At 40.5% G+C, this 13791-nt stretch overlaps 1 protein-coding gene across 15 annotated transcripts in view; it reads left to right on the top strand.

Annotated features, from left to right (window-relative positions):
• nrcama (neuronal cell adhesion molecule a) overlaps positions 1–13791 on the top strand; it is a 39999-nt gene extending 26208 nt beyond the window's left edge. For 4 of the 15 annotated variants that reach the window (XM_086058729.1, XM_086058724.1, XM_086058728.1 and 1 more), the window contains 20 exons: positions 27–170; positions 242–353; positions 432–746; positions 821–945; positions 1096–1125; positions 3207–3308; positions 3411–3608; positions 3685–3755; positions 3857–4082; positions 4164–4279; positions 5795–6008; positions 6096–6218; positions 6295–6471; positions 6627–6659; positions 7696–7764; positions 8841–8963; positions 9067–9222; positions 9486–9617; positions 10415–10493; positions 11115–13791. In XM_086058729.1, coding sequence (XP_085914855.1) covers positions 27–170; positions 242–353; positions 432–746; positions 821–945; positions 1096–1125; positions 3207–3308; positions 3411–3608; positions 3685–3755; positions 3857–4082; positions 4164–4279; positions 5795–6008; positions 6096–6218; positions 6295–6471; positions 6627–6659; positions 7696–7764; positions 8841–8963; positions 9067–9222; positions 9486–9617; positions 10415–10493; positions 11115–11349 — 2780 coding nt within the window. In that variant the 3' untranslated portion in view covers positions 11350–13791. The remainder of the gene's footprint in view (positions 1–26; positions 171–241; positions 354–431; positions 747–820; positions 946–1095; positions 1126–3206; positions 3309–3410; positions 3609–3684; positions 3756–3856; positions 4083–4163; positions 4280–5794; positions 6009–6095; positions 6219–6294; positions 6472–6626; positions 6660–7695; positions 7765–8840; positions 8964–9066; positions 9223–9485; positions 9618–10414; positions 10494–11114) is intronic. The other 11 variants (XM_086058737.1, XM_086058738.1, XM_086058726.1 and 8 more) reach the window with 6 other exon arrangements.

Here is a 13791-nt window from a genome sequence, read left to right as displayed (position 1 = left end):
AACTGATGAGGTCTTTAATGTGCCAGACGCTCCTGAGGACCACACGCGCAAGGTGGATGCCGATACCGTCATTCTCAGCCGCGTGCAGTCCGGGTCCAGTGCGGTTTACCAGTGTAACGCGTCCAATGAATTTGGCTACCTGATTGCCAACGCCTTTGTCAGTGTGCTGGGTAAGTGAGAAACGTCATCATTGCGATGTCGTTTGACGATCCTGACGGTCATTTTGACTTTGATCATTTAGCCGAGCCCCCGAGGGTGCTTACTCCTCCCAACCAAGTGTACCAGGTCATCACCAACAGCCCGGCTTTACTCCATTGTGCCACTTTCGGCTCACCGATCCCAACCATCACGTGGTAAAAATCCCACCTGTTTACGTCCAGTCGCCTCCGCACAAAGTCCAGATCTTAAAATGCGCGCTATTCTCGGGGTAGGTTCAAGGATGGTCAGATCAGCATCAAGAGCGAAGACCCCTACGTGATCCACGAGAACGGCACCCTGGAAATCAACGTGGCCCAGTCGCAAAACAGCGGCAAGTACACGTGCATCGCCAGCAACAACCTGGGCATCAAAGAGAACCACGTTTTCCTCCAAGTCAAAGAGCCCACGCGCATCCTCAAGCAGCCGGAATACAAAGTGGTGCAACGGGGCATGAGCGCCGTCTTCGAGTGCAAAGTCAAACACGACCCATCTCTCGTCCCCACCATGACCTGGCTGAAAAACAACGGCGAGCTGCCCGACGACGAGAGGTACGCTGCGCCGGAACGGCCTCGCGGCGTGACGTGACTTTCCGCAAATGAGATGAAATCTTTCTGATTGTTAGGTTCGAGGTGGACACCGACAGTTTGCTCATCAAAGATGTGACGGATGAAGACGAGGGCACTTACACGTGCATCATGAACACCACCCTGGACCGGGATTCCGCCAGCGCCACGCTTACCGTCGTCGGTACTTTTGCTCTTTATTTCCCCGCGTCCACTTTGAGACATTTCCAACTCGGCGTTGGTGACTTTTTCCTGCTTTTTTCTGCTGCTGTCTTAAGTGTGTGTGACTTCTACTAACTTTTGTGTACTCTACTCTTGATTCTTGCTCTCTCAGAGGCTACTCCCACTCCAGCTATTGTCTACGGTAAACAAATACTGTCTACAGTGTCGTCATGTGACGTTTTCTGCACCCTTGAAACCCTCACCCTCATCTAACATTTGCTTTATGTTCTATTGGACCTGATGAGACTGTGCAGTGTGCCTAATAGTATTATTGCATTTAGATATACTGTATTACAAAATGATAGATTTTTTTTTTATTAATGAAGCAAAAATAAAATTTTAAGGGGTGTCAGGCGATTATTTTTTTTAATTGTAATTAATCGCATGACTTCAATAGTTAAATCACGATTAACCGTAAATTTTACATCTATTTTAAATGTACATTGAATTTATTATACATACTCTTGTTAATATAAAAGTGATTTTTTTTTAAACTAATAGAAATATGGCTGCATTTTTTTTGTCATTTAGTCAATAATTTCATAATAATTCATAAAATTGAGTTAACATTAAAAATATGTACTGTACTGTATTTGTGTTGAGGGCATTTTCCTGCCACTAGATGGCATAATTGCATTTGTAAGACGGTGACAGCTCAGTGCATTTTTCCTTTCATATTAAAAACTATCTAATCTTTCTCTCTTCTTTATCTAATCTCTAAACTTGTGAAATTCTGCCCATTTTTAAATTTGTAAAATACAACTTGACCCCAGTCGCCACAAATATATGCATTATTATTAACTCATTCACTGCCATTGACGGCTATAGACGACAAAAATTAATTTGAACTATTTCTATTCGTTTAACATTTTTTTCCACTTTTGTTAACAAGAGTATGAAAACAAATATTGTACATTTAGACCAGATAAAATATTTGTGATTAATCATGAGTTAACTATTGAAGTCATACAATTACAATTACAAAATGTAATCGCCTGACGCCCTAATTTTAATAATCTTTTCTTTAAAAAAAAAAGAGATACATTTAAAAAACAAAAAGAAAAGAGAGAAATGAGGTCTTCAGGCGATTACATTGTTTTATTGTAATTAATCACATTACTTCAATAGTTAACTCACGATTAATCACAAATTTACAATACAAGCGGGTTTGAGAGTCCCATCCTTGAAGAGGTTCAACAAAACCTCACTACGGGAAACATCTACATAACAACCGTGAGATTCTGCGTGTTTGCATAACAATTTGCATGTGGTCGCACACTGCGTGGGAAAAGTGCAACATTGTCTCGGTTCTGTCTGCCGTGTGAATGTAAAACATTTAACCTCGAGTCAGTGTTTCATATCTATAAATAGTTGTCTGGGCTTTTTTTCTCAAGAAGTAAAGTCATTTTCTCACCTTACATCTTCTTAACTCATTCACCGCCATTGCCGGCTACAGACGTCAAAAATTCATTTGAACTATTTCTATTAGTTTGACACTTTTTACACTTTTGTTAATAAGAGTATGACCAAAAAAAAAAGTTTTATTGTACATTTAGAACAGATATAAAATTTGTGATGAATCGTGAGTTAATTATTGACGTTATGTGATTAATTATAATTTAAAAAATGTAATCGCCTTGCGATTTAAAAAAGAAAAGAAAAGATTAGAAAAAATTTGGAGCGTCAGGCGATTACAATTTTTTATTGTAATTATTCGCATGACTTCACTAGTTAACTCACGATTAATCACAAATTTTATATCTGTTCTAAATGTACAATAACAATTTTTTTTATAGGTTTTCATACTCTTGTTAAAAGTGGAAAAAATGTTAAACTAACAGAAATAGTTCAAATGAATTTTTGACGTCTAAAGTCGTCAATGGCAGTGAATGAGTTAAATTTATTACTGCTAAATTTTGACATGGACGTGTCTGCTGCGTTGCGACTGGAGTTGCCCCGCTTATTTTCCAAGTAAGGGGCGGTCATTAATAGCGCATAAAAAAAAATGCTGCCGTTAAAGGAACTTTAAATTTAAATTAACGCACTCATTTTGACAACCCTAATTTTCATATTGACCTCAATAATTATTTTAGTTTTTATTCTCATTCCCTCATTAAAAATGACATTTTCTGTCACCACGAACGACTGATTAAATGAACAAAACATTCTCAGTGCTCCTTTGTATTTTTTTCAGTAGTTCTAAGGACTATCTTGTCTTCACAGAGAAACCTGACCCGCCCGCTGATCTGGAACTCACTGACCAAACTGAACGGAGCGTTCAGCTCACCTGGATCCCTGGAGATGAACACAACAGTCCCACACAAAGTAGTTTTTGTTTTGTTTTGAATTAAAGATGACTTTTAATTGCTTTATAGTGTAATATAAAATTCCTACAACGGGAGATAAATTATCATTTTCTTTCTCCAGAGTTTTTGATCCAGTATGAGGATTTGCTGCACCAGCCCGGCATGTGGGTCAACATGACAGAAGTGGCTGGTACGAGCACCACGGCGCAACTGGAACTCTCGCCGTACGTCTACTACTCCTTCCGGGTTCTGGCCAAGAATCAGGTGGGCTACAGCCAAGCCAGCCTGCCGTCACGCCAGTACAGAACCAACCCGGCAGGTAGGTACCGGAGACGGGTGCTAATTGGCAGCAAATCTTTCAAAACGGCCCATGATTTGAACCTTTGGCATTCCAGCCCCTGATGAGAATCCGTCAGATGTTCAGGGAGAAGGAAAAGAACCTGGCAACCTGGTCATCTCCTGGACTGTAAGCTGCTGACACAATATTACAGCACAAACAGTGACATCTGGTGGCAATGTAAGGTCAATGCAGTTGCATTCTGACATCAGCTAAAATTTTCTGATCAGTCGCTAACAGGATTCCAGTCAAATGGGCCCGGGCTGGAGTACAAGGTGCTGTGGAGACAGAAGGACGTGGATCAAGATTGGTCCTCCAAGACGGTGGCCAACGTGTCCCATTTTGTCGTGTCCGGAATTCCCGTCTACGTTCCCTACGAGATCAAAGTTCAAGCGCTGAACGATTACGGCAACGGGCCGGAGGCCGCCGTCGTCGTCGGATACTCCGGGGAAGACCGTCAGTGATGTGTTTGTTCTCATTTCTCACAAAACGAGTTACTCTTTGCTAACCGGTTGTCCTTTTTTGGCTGCGCTTCAGTGCCTTTGTCCGCCCCCGATGGTGTGATGGTGACGGTTCACAACAGCACGATGGCACAAGTGCACTGGGAGCCGGTGTCCTCGAACTCGGTCCGTGGGAAACTAAAGGGCTACAAGGTATGTTTTCGGACCTTGGGCGGAGGAAGGTTGTGTAGGATCATTTAGCACTGGCTGTCACGCTCAACCCTGACCCAGTTTTATTTTATTTTTTCGAGTCACGCACAACGTGCTTATTCAATGATGAGTTGCCTGCGGACACGAATGTCAGGGCCGTGGTGACAAAACATGGACAGACCTCAAAATAACCTTTAATGGGTCCCTGAATGTTACGCGCAAGTAAATCCTAAGAATCCCAGAATTGCATACTCAATTATTCGACACCCAAAGTAAGATTAAACAAATTTAAATAATTTCCATCATTTTATTCTCAAGTGGCTCTAAAATAATCTTTTAAGGAGATTTATTACTCAGGTTAGTAACCCAAAAAATAACCTTTAATTGTCCTGCTAATGCTGTTGTATTTCAGTAACACCAAAATTACCTTATAATCACCTTTAATGGTTGCCAGAATACTAAAAATAAAAACAAAACAAAAAAAAGCTTTGAATGTAACCTCAAAATAATCTTTAAGGAACCTTTAATGGTTTCCTTAATTTGACCGTCAAGTGGCTTCAAAATAAATTTTAAGGAGCCTTTTAACTCATTGACTCCCAGCAATTTTCACTGAAGCAACCCCCTCTGCTCCCAGCTGTTATATTGGATTTTGACTGATTTTGCAAAGGTCCACAGAATATTGTGTTCTTTTGCTATGAAAACATGACACCTACCAAAACAAAGATTAGAGTCTCTTCTTTCATCAGGAAAAAAAGTATATTTCTATCTGTTTCCGTTTTGCAGCAATTAGCATTCGAATATAGCTAAGTTTCATCATTATTCACATGTTTAAAACAGTGGTTGATCTCTTATACTCTTCTTCAAGCATTCTCTTCAGTTCAGAGGCTGCATCAAGTTATGCTCTAGCATAAATATAAAATATATATATATATATATATATAAATATATATATATATATATATAATAAAAACATATAAATACGTCTTTGGGAACATGGTAATATTTAAAGTATTACGCATTTATACATTTTTGGGAGCAAAGGAGTTCATGGTTTTTGGAATGTTGCACTCAAGTAACGCCAAAATTACCTTATAATAACCTTTAATGGTTCCCAGAATGGTGTACTGTACTCAAAAGAACCCTTGGTCCTTCGAATGTATTTGTCAAGTAACCCCAAAATAACTTCCAATTAGGCTTTTATAATTCCCTCAATGTTATAATCAAGTTTCCTCTAAGGAACCTTCGATGGTTCCCTAAATTTAATCGTCACGTGACCTCCATATGTTGAATGAGTCTTTGATGGTTCTCACAAGTAGCCTTCAAATGACCTTAAACTAATGTTATACTCCAGTCGCCTCAAAATAACCTGTAAGGAACCTTCAACGGTTCCCTAAATTTGATCATCAAGTTACCTCAACATGTTTGTAGAGAACCTTTTAACGCCAACATCACCTTAAATGAACCTTAAATGGTTCGCTGATAAAGCGAAATCATAACCTCTGGTTCCATTCCATGCAGGTGTACTACCGTCGCGAGCGAGGCTTGCATGCGACCGAGGAGGAAGTGGCTCAAGAGTCGCAAGATCAGATTCTGACCTTCAGCGGGAACCGGACCGAGGGACACCTGCTGGGCCTGCAACCCTACAGCCTGTACAACATCTTCATCAGGGTCCTGAATATCAAAGGAGAAGGTCCTCAGAGTCAGGACAAGCAATTTGAGACACCTGAGGGAGGTGTGTGTGCATACTATTAAGTCCTTTAAAAAAAAAAAAAAAAATTATTTAGCTTTAAAATAATCCAATTGTCCTGATCTGACTTAGTTCCAGGACCACCTTCTTTTCTAAACACCTTGAATCCCAATTTGGACTCGCTCACTCTGGAATGGGGCCCACCCCTGAGCAAAAATGGACGTCTTATTGGATACACGCTTAAATACCAGCCAGGTACCTGCAGCCACTTTAAAAAAAAAAACAAAAAAAAAACATGCACGTTGTTGACATGCTTCCGTCTCTTTCTCAGTTGTGAATAGCACTGAAGTGGGGCCTGTCACTGTCCTGGATTTTCTGGTCAACGAGACCACCGTGACGCTGGACAACCTGAATTCCAGCGTCCTCTACAAGTTCTACCTGAGTGCGAAGACCATCAAAGGCGCTGGCGCCAATTTCACCAAAGAGGCCTCCACCGTCATGGAAACGAGTGAGTGACCTCTGACCTCGTTAGCATCACAACCACAGGGGATCATTCGAGCCCGATTACAGAAAGAATAAAAAAAAAAAAAACGACCTTGAGGTTCGACCACATTCAACCTCCTTTTGTCGCCACTTTTCTCTTTTCTTTCCTTCTTTCTCAAGCTCGTACTCGTACCACTGCCGAGACGGGCAAAGGTAACCTGTGGAGTTAATTTCAGTCGCCCTGCATGTTAAAACGTCTGATGTAAATAAATAGGGGTTAGCGTAGCATATGCAACATTATACTCTAACCAATTGCGATTTGTAGCAAAATGCTTAGTTTGTGTCTAAAAATTACATTTTGGTTTCATCTAGACTCATTGTTATTTAAGTTTCCCCCCTTTTTTTTTTTTTTAATGAATTTCTGACAACATTTCTTAACTTGTAAGACAGTGGTTCTTAACCTGGGTTCAATCAAGCCTTAGGGATTCAGTGGAGGTCATGTGGAGGTATGGTGAGCCAAAGTAAAACTTATACCTCTCTTGGATTTGAAAAAAATTAATCATGTTATTTTTCAACAAAGAAAGGTTAAGAACCGCTGTTCGAAGACAGCAAGAAACCACTTCTATTGTTTTGTTGTTTTTATACTTTTGAATACTGAATATGTCATAACGTGCATGATGAATCCTGCATGTGCTTATTTCACTGCCGCACTAAAGCAGAGGTGGGCAAATTATGATCATTTACATTTTCACGCGTATAGCATTTGTAGCATTAGTTTAGCCCCTCCCTGAAAAAATGGTTCATGAAAATGTCTGTTTTCATTTGATTTTTTGTGTGTGTATTTATTTACCTCATTTATCTCAATTGGTTAAATAACTGATTAGTTCATGTGAATTAATTATTAGTAAATAAACGATTTGCTCTGGGATTGGCTGACGACTAGTCCAGGGTGTATATTATAAATGTATAAATATTCAATTATTTAAAAAATTGAGAAACTATCTGGGTCAGCTATGTAAAAAAAAAATCAAAAGTGACCTTTGAACTTTAACATTTGCCCTCCCCTGCTTTAGAATGCTGTGCTGCATCTATGTAATAATAATAATAATAATAATAATAATAATAATAATAATCAAATCAAATCGCTTGCTGTCTCCACTTCTGGTATGGTGTGACAGCGTGCTCTTGAACCTCTGCTTGTCGCCGGCCACTTTCTTTGTGTTGTCTGACTCTTTCCGTGTTCTTTCAGGCCCCACTGAGCCCCCTCCTCACCCAACCTTCCCCGTCACTCAGTCTGCACTCCCCCCGCTTCACAAGGGTACACAACTATGTCGCTATCTGTGGTGCTGGCACTTAAGCTGAAATGATGTATTTTGTCATATAATATAAACTATATAATATAAAACACTCACAAAAAGTTATTAGTCATGTCGGGCTTTTTGGGTGAAATTTCAAGATGAGCCTAAAATGATGTATAAGCAAAATGTTGCTTTTTTTACTTTACGTGTTATGAGTGTGTTGGACACACACGGTCACAAACGATCACACGATGTTAAAAAGGTTCATGAGAACAGAGGTGGCAAATCCAGGTTCAGAAAGTAAAAACCCTGCTACAGTTTAGCTTTAGCCCCGGGCGCTAGCTAGCTAGTGTTGGATTATTAACATTGTTTTTCAGTTTCAATTTGTATTTTAACCGTTTTGGATATTAGTTATAAAGATATAGATATAAGACAACAGTTAATTTATATGTTAAGCCAATCTATAGTCCTTTGTTCTCTTGCCTGGGAAAGAGAAGGGTAACAAGTTTATTTTCTATATTATCTGGAGGGAGTAGAGTTTGTACTAGTCTGTGTCCGGTCGAAGAGAGTCCAAGGACAGGCTGATTTACTATTGTTCAAGTCTAATCTGATTTGTACTCATGGGAACATGCACATGGGAGGAGAGAGGAGACTTTTCGTATTCACTCACTTTTCAATAAATAATGATGTGCGAGAGGAGGAGGGACACAATCTGAACGGAACACGGCTTGAGTGTCTTCATTTTGTGTGATCAGAAGCTTCTGAATAATTATACCTTTGCAAAGGGACTTCTTCACCAGAATCTCACCATTCAGTTAATTAATTGAACACGCAAAGAGTACAATACATAATATTGTCTACTCTATCACTAGCTAGCTCACTAGCTAGCTCCCATGATGCTCGTTTACCTGCTCGGGAGCTAGCTAGCTAGCTAACTAGCATCAATGGCTAAAGCCAAACTGTGGCAGGGTTTTTACTTTCTGGACCTGGATTTGTCACCTAATATCCCTAACTTATTTTCTGTGTAGTGTATTATTCCAACACTTGGGAATAAAAGCCTCCACTCCCCCCCTCCCCCCTTCCGTTGTGTATTCAGCGCCCTCTGTAGCCCCCGTGTTTGGCATAGTGAACACATCAGTTTCGGAGGAGTGCGCAGTGATCACTTGGGAATACTTTGGACACCATAAGAACATTTATGTGGAATACACGGTAGAGAACAGTAAGGCTCCCGCTTGGTGTTTGCAGCAATACAATTTTCAAATTTCCGCTATCTGTGCGGGAAGTAAACGTGTCTGCTCTCCGCCCACAACTTTCGATTTCAGGTAAAGAGGACTGGAAAAAGGAGTCTGTAAACGGCTCTCACTCGCACATTTTAAAAGGGTTAAAGCCAGGGACGTCCTATAGGGTGCGCGTGGTAGCTCGAGACCCGGCCGGGCCGACGCTCCACGCCACAAATGAAGAAGTGGTTACAGTGCCAGGTGAGGCGGCATGCCTCAGCGTAGTTCTTTTTTTGTCTCATTCGTCCCATTCATCATCTCAGAATCCAGTTTGACTCGCATGTCAAGTCGCACTGAAAGAATCGCTGACATTTTCATTTTCCTCTTCCTTTTTTATTTCCCTTATTTCTCTTCATCGGTGCAAAGTAATCCATTTTATGTCCACGTCATTATCTACTTCCAATGTGGTTCATTTTCCGCACACTTTTTTTAAAAAACGGGCTTGATCTCTGTGCGTTTTGTAGCCGTGCCCAGTCGACACGTGGACATCGCCACGCAAGGCTGGTTCATCGGGCTCATGTGCGCAATCGCTCTGCTCATCCTGGTGCTCCTCATCGTCTGCTTCATCAAGAGGAACAAGGGAGGCAAATATCCAGGTACTCAACGCAGGCGGCACTTTTGGGAAATCTTATATATACCAAACAGATGTTATTATAGTACATATAGGCTACACTGCTGTATGTATATGGCATATGCATGTATGTACACTCTAAAAACAGTCGGGTCAGAAAGAACCAAAATTGGGTCAAATCGGGATCGCCCAAACTTTCTGGTTTGTTTATTTAACCCAAAAAGTTTGGGCAAATGAATAACTTGCGGGGGAAAAATAAAAAATTCTAGGTGTTTTTTTGTGTGTGTGTATGTGTGTGTGTGTGTGACTCAACTACTTTTAGATTGTACGCCCTTAAAACTGCTGGGTCCAAAATTTGATCCAACTTTGGGTTGTTTTGTATCAAAAAATGAAAAATGGGTCGAATTGACCCAAAAAATAATGTCAGTCCAGTTTTGGAGCAAAATTGGGTTATTTTTTTGACCCAGTAGTGTTAAGAGTTAATCTTTTGGTGTTAAATAAATAAGTCCAAAAAGTTTGGTCGCTCCCTTTTTAACCCAATTTGGGTTATTTTTGACACAACTGTTTTTAGAACATATGTATGTATTCATGTGTATGTACGGTATGTGTACATTTATATACATAATACGCAATACACATACCAGTACGTACTGTATACAGTATGTACACAAACACACACACACACACACACACTGTACAGTATATGTCTTTAGTATAGAAGTACCATAGTTGGTTATATATATATGTAAATGTCTTCCTGTCTGCATTTGGACTTAAACAAAGAGCCTATTAATTTGAGTGGTTTGTGTGTGTAATCACTAGTGAAAGAAAAAGAAGAAGCCCACCAAGACCCAGAAATCCAGCCCATGAAGGAGGACGATGGCACATTTGGAGAATACAGGTGAGACAGAAAAACCTCTTCTTTTTTTTATTTTTTTTATTTTTTTTAAAGTTATTCCTTTTGGTACTTTCTCACTTAATGTGGTTATTTGTACATAGAACATTGTGCGAAGCTGCAGAGACGTCACCGGACGCCTACTATGCCAAACACGCCACAGAGGCAAGGCTGAATCGAAACTAACAAAAAGCACATTATTTATCCACTTTAACAAACTCGATGCCATGATCTCTTTTAGTTGAAGTTGTCGAGAAAAAAAATATTAGTTAGTTGTCTTTCCTTGTGTAATTAGCATCCGCTCGCTTATTCCGCTCTTGGCCACGCCCCACTTCTCTGTCAGCCAATCAGCCTCCAGCAAAGGGCTTTATTATTATTATTATTATTTTTTTTTTACATAAATAAATTTGATATTGTTGTGGCCGCCATTTTTTAGATGATGGGTGTGTTTTGAGGCTGCCCTGTTTTCATTCATTCATTCATTGCCCTTCTCCAATATTCAGTTTTCTAAAAAGAAAGGTGTGAGGGTTCAAGACTGCAGAGGACAAACGAGACGAACATTTCTAAATTATGTTTTATTTTTATTTTTTTTATTATTATTTTTTTTATTATTATTTTTTTTAACAGTGACACGGAAGACCACAAGCCGCTGAAGGGCAGCCGGACGCCGTCCAACGGCACGGTGCGGCGCGACGAGAGCGACGACAGCCTGGTGGACTACGGCGAGGGCGGGGACGGCCAATTCAACGAGGACGGCTCCTTCATCGGCCAGTACAGCGGCAAGAAGGAGAAGGACACGCACGAGGGCAACGAGAGCTCCGAGGCCCCGTCGCCCGTCAACGCCATGAACTCTTTTGTCTAAATCACCCGCCCCCGTCGTGCGTGGACGCTTGAACTTTGACCGCGGATGGCCCATCATCTCCTTCCACCCCCCCCCCCCCCCCCCGACACTGTCGCACCTCCTGAGCAAACTCGGCAAAGATGGACACCAGCGCGCCCAGAAGGTGTTGAAGGAACGACTCTTTAGAGAAGCAATAGAGAAAGGAATGTATCAGGAGTTTTGGCCGTATGAGTGTGTGTGTGCGTGCGTGCGTGCGTGCGTGCGTGTGAGAGATTGCACCATTTGATATCCTTTGCTAACATTTCTATCCAACCGCAAATCATCCAAACACGTGTGCAGGCGATTATGCATTGAAACACACATTAACTGCATGGAGTCCATTGTGATGCTGCTGTTGTCGTCACGGGAAGGTGGCGACGACTTTTTTTTTTGTTGCATTCAGCCATACCAAAGTCTTATTAGATGGCGTACATACAGTGGATTTGGAGGGATGATTAAATTCACGAATGGGAGAAGAAGAAAAAAAAAAAACAGCCACAGTGGTATGCACAATTTAATGATGAGCTCTTGATCAATTGGATCTCACTAGATCAGTGTTTACTGACCTTTATTAGCCAAGGCACATCTTTTAGATTAGAAAAATCTCACCACGCACCACCAAATAAAAATGTACTCCAAAGTACAGCTGCTACTTGTACTTGCAGTCCCTCTAAAGTGAAAATCTATTGGCCAATTCTATAAAACGAGGCTTACAAAAAAATGATCCAAGAGCAAAAAGTAATCCCGATCGGATGAAGTCGCTAACCCAACGCTGGGTCCAAAGAGGGTTGAGCCAATGCTGGGTTATGCCCCATTATGTTGGCTCAAGATTTTGATCCCACAAGGGGCAAAAAAAGTTAAAGCTACCAAGAAACGGGTTACTGGGTTGAAAGTATATACTGTGTGACCCAATTAGATGTTGGGTTTGATCCCTGATCCTGTTACCCAGTCATCACTGAGCCATCAATGTTGTCTCTCCAAAATTGTGACCAGCTTCAGTTATTCAGCCCGGCCAAATCCAAACTTCAACCCAAAATAAATAACCCAATCTTGGGGAAAAAGTAACCCAATCTGCTCAAAATCCACAGCCACCAAGCCAGTGGGTTAAGAAAACAACCCAGCATTAATTGGGCTACTTTTGCCAACTACTTAGGTCAATGTGAGCAATTTATTTATTTTTTGTTTGTTTAGTCCAAAAAAACATTTAATACAAAATGAAAGCCCCCCCAAAAAAAAGGGTTGGATTGACCCAATTGGGCTATTTTTGACCCAGCTGTTTTGAGCATGTAATCACTGAAATGGTGACAGTTGAACACATAAGCTCTACAATTCAGTACTACATTGTTCTCCGTCTTGGCACATTTTCAGGAATTTTTCTTCAACCATGTTTAAAAACAAATCTCTGAATTCACTTTACAGGGTCTTGAAATATCGCTTCGATTGCGCAGCTGTACCTAATGGTATGGCTGGGGATGTACATATTTCGATCGTGATGAATACAAATGTGGAATGTCAAGTGCAAGGTCAAAAATATTTCTTCATAAATAGCACTTCAAGTTAAAATGGCGGATTGGGAAAATGTTCCTAATGATGCTGAATGTGGAAAAGGAAAGTAGTAGTTGCACGGTTGACACTGGTACATCTATGGTCAATATGTTGTTTACAAAGAAATGTGGGTGCATGAGTGCGATTGTGGGTCCATGTGTGTGTGCGCGTGCACATGCATGTGTTAAACGTGCGTTCCGCCTATTTCCTTCCAGGACTCTCGTCTGCTCGTCCCCAACTTTCAAACACGGAGAATGTTTGGTTTTCGTCCCCGCTGTGTCGTTAATCATAACTTGCATCAAGTTTTTACGTCGTGTCAGCTTTCCGTGTGTTTTTATTTTGTAAATAACTGGTTTGACCTGAGTGTGGAAAAAAAACAACCCAGCTGCATTGTGGGTAGTGAGACTGGGATTATTTACAGTTTTTATTTGCTGTGAATTTTTCTTTATTCTTCTTAAAGTGAACTCACAAGCGCGAAATGAGATTATTTTGCTCGTGGCGGAGCTGTGGTGTCACCTGTCTTGTTTGTGCACTTTTTAAAAATGTATTAAATGCACACACATTCACAGGATGCATCCTTTAAATCTAACTTGGAAGTTCTGTCAAGTGTTTGAAACACCATTTTGACAAAACTACAGCAAGAAAAAATGCTGATTTGACACATTTAGTACCCTGACAAAACTTTCTTTCTTTTTTTTTGTGCCACCTCCAGTGAAATGACTGTTCATGTCATGTGTACGCTATTATACGTGAGAAGCATGAGAGAGGCTGTTCAGTGGTTTACTCTTCAATATAACACAACAAACAAATATTTTGTATTTTAAATGAAGTTAAAACAGGAAAAAAAAGTATAATAAATGTTGGCTTCAAGATTTCAAA

Source organism: Leptonotus elevatus, chromosome 17, assembly GCF_054856555.1.
Source record: "Leptonotus elevatus isolate MCC_2025b chromosome 17, RoL_Lele_1.0, whole genome shotgun sequence".
NCBI lineage: Eukaryota > Metazoa > Chordata > Actinopteri > Syngnathiformes > Syngnathidae > Leptonotus > Leptonotus elevatus.
The sequence above is the reverse complement of the archived record's forward strand: the minus strand, read 5'-3'. Positions and strand labels throughout refer to the sequence as shown.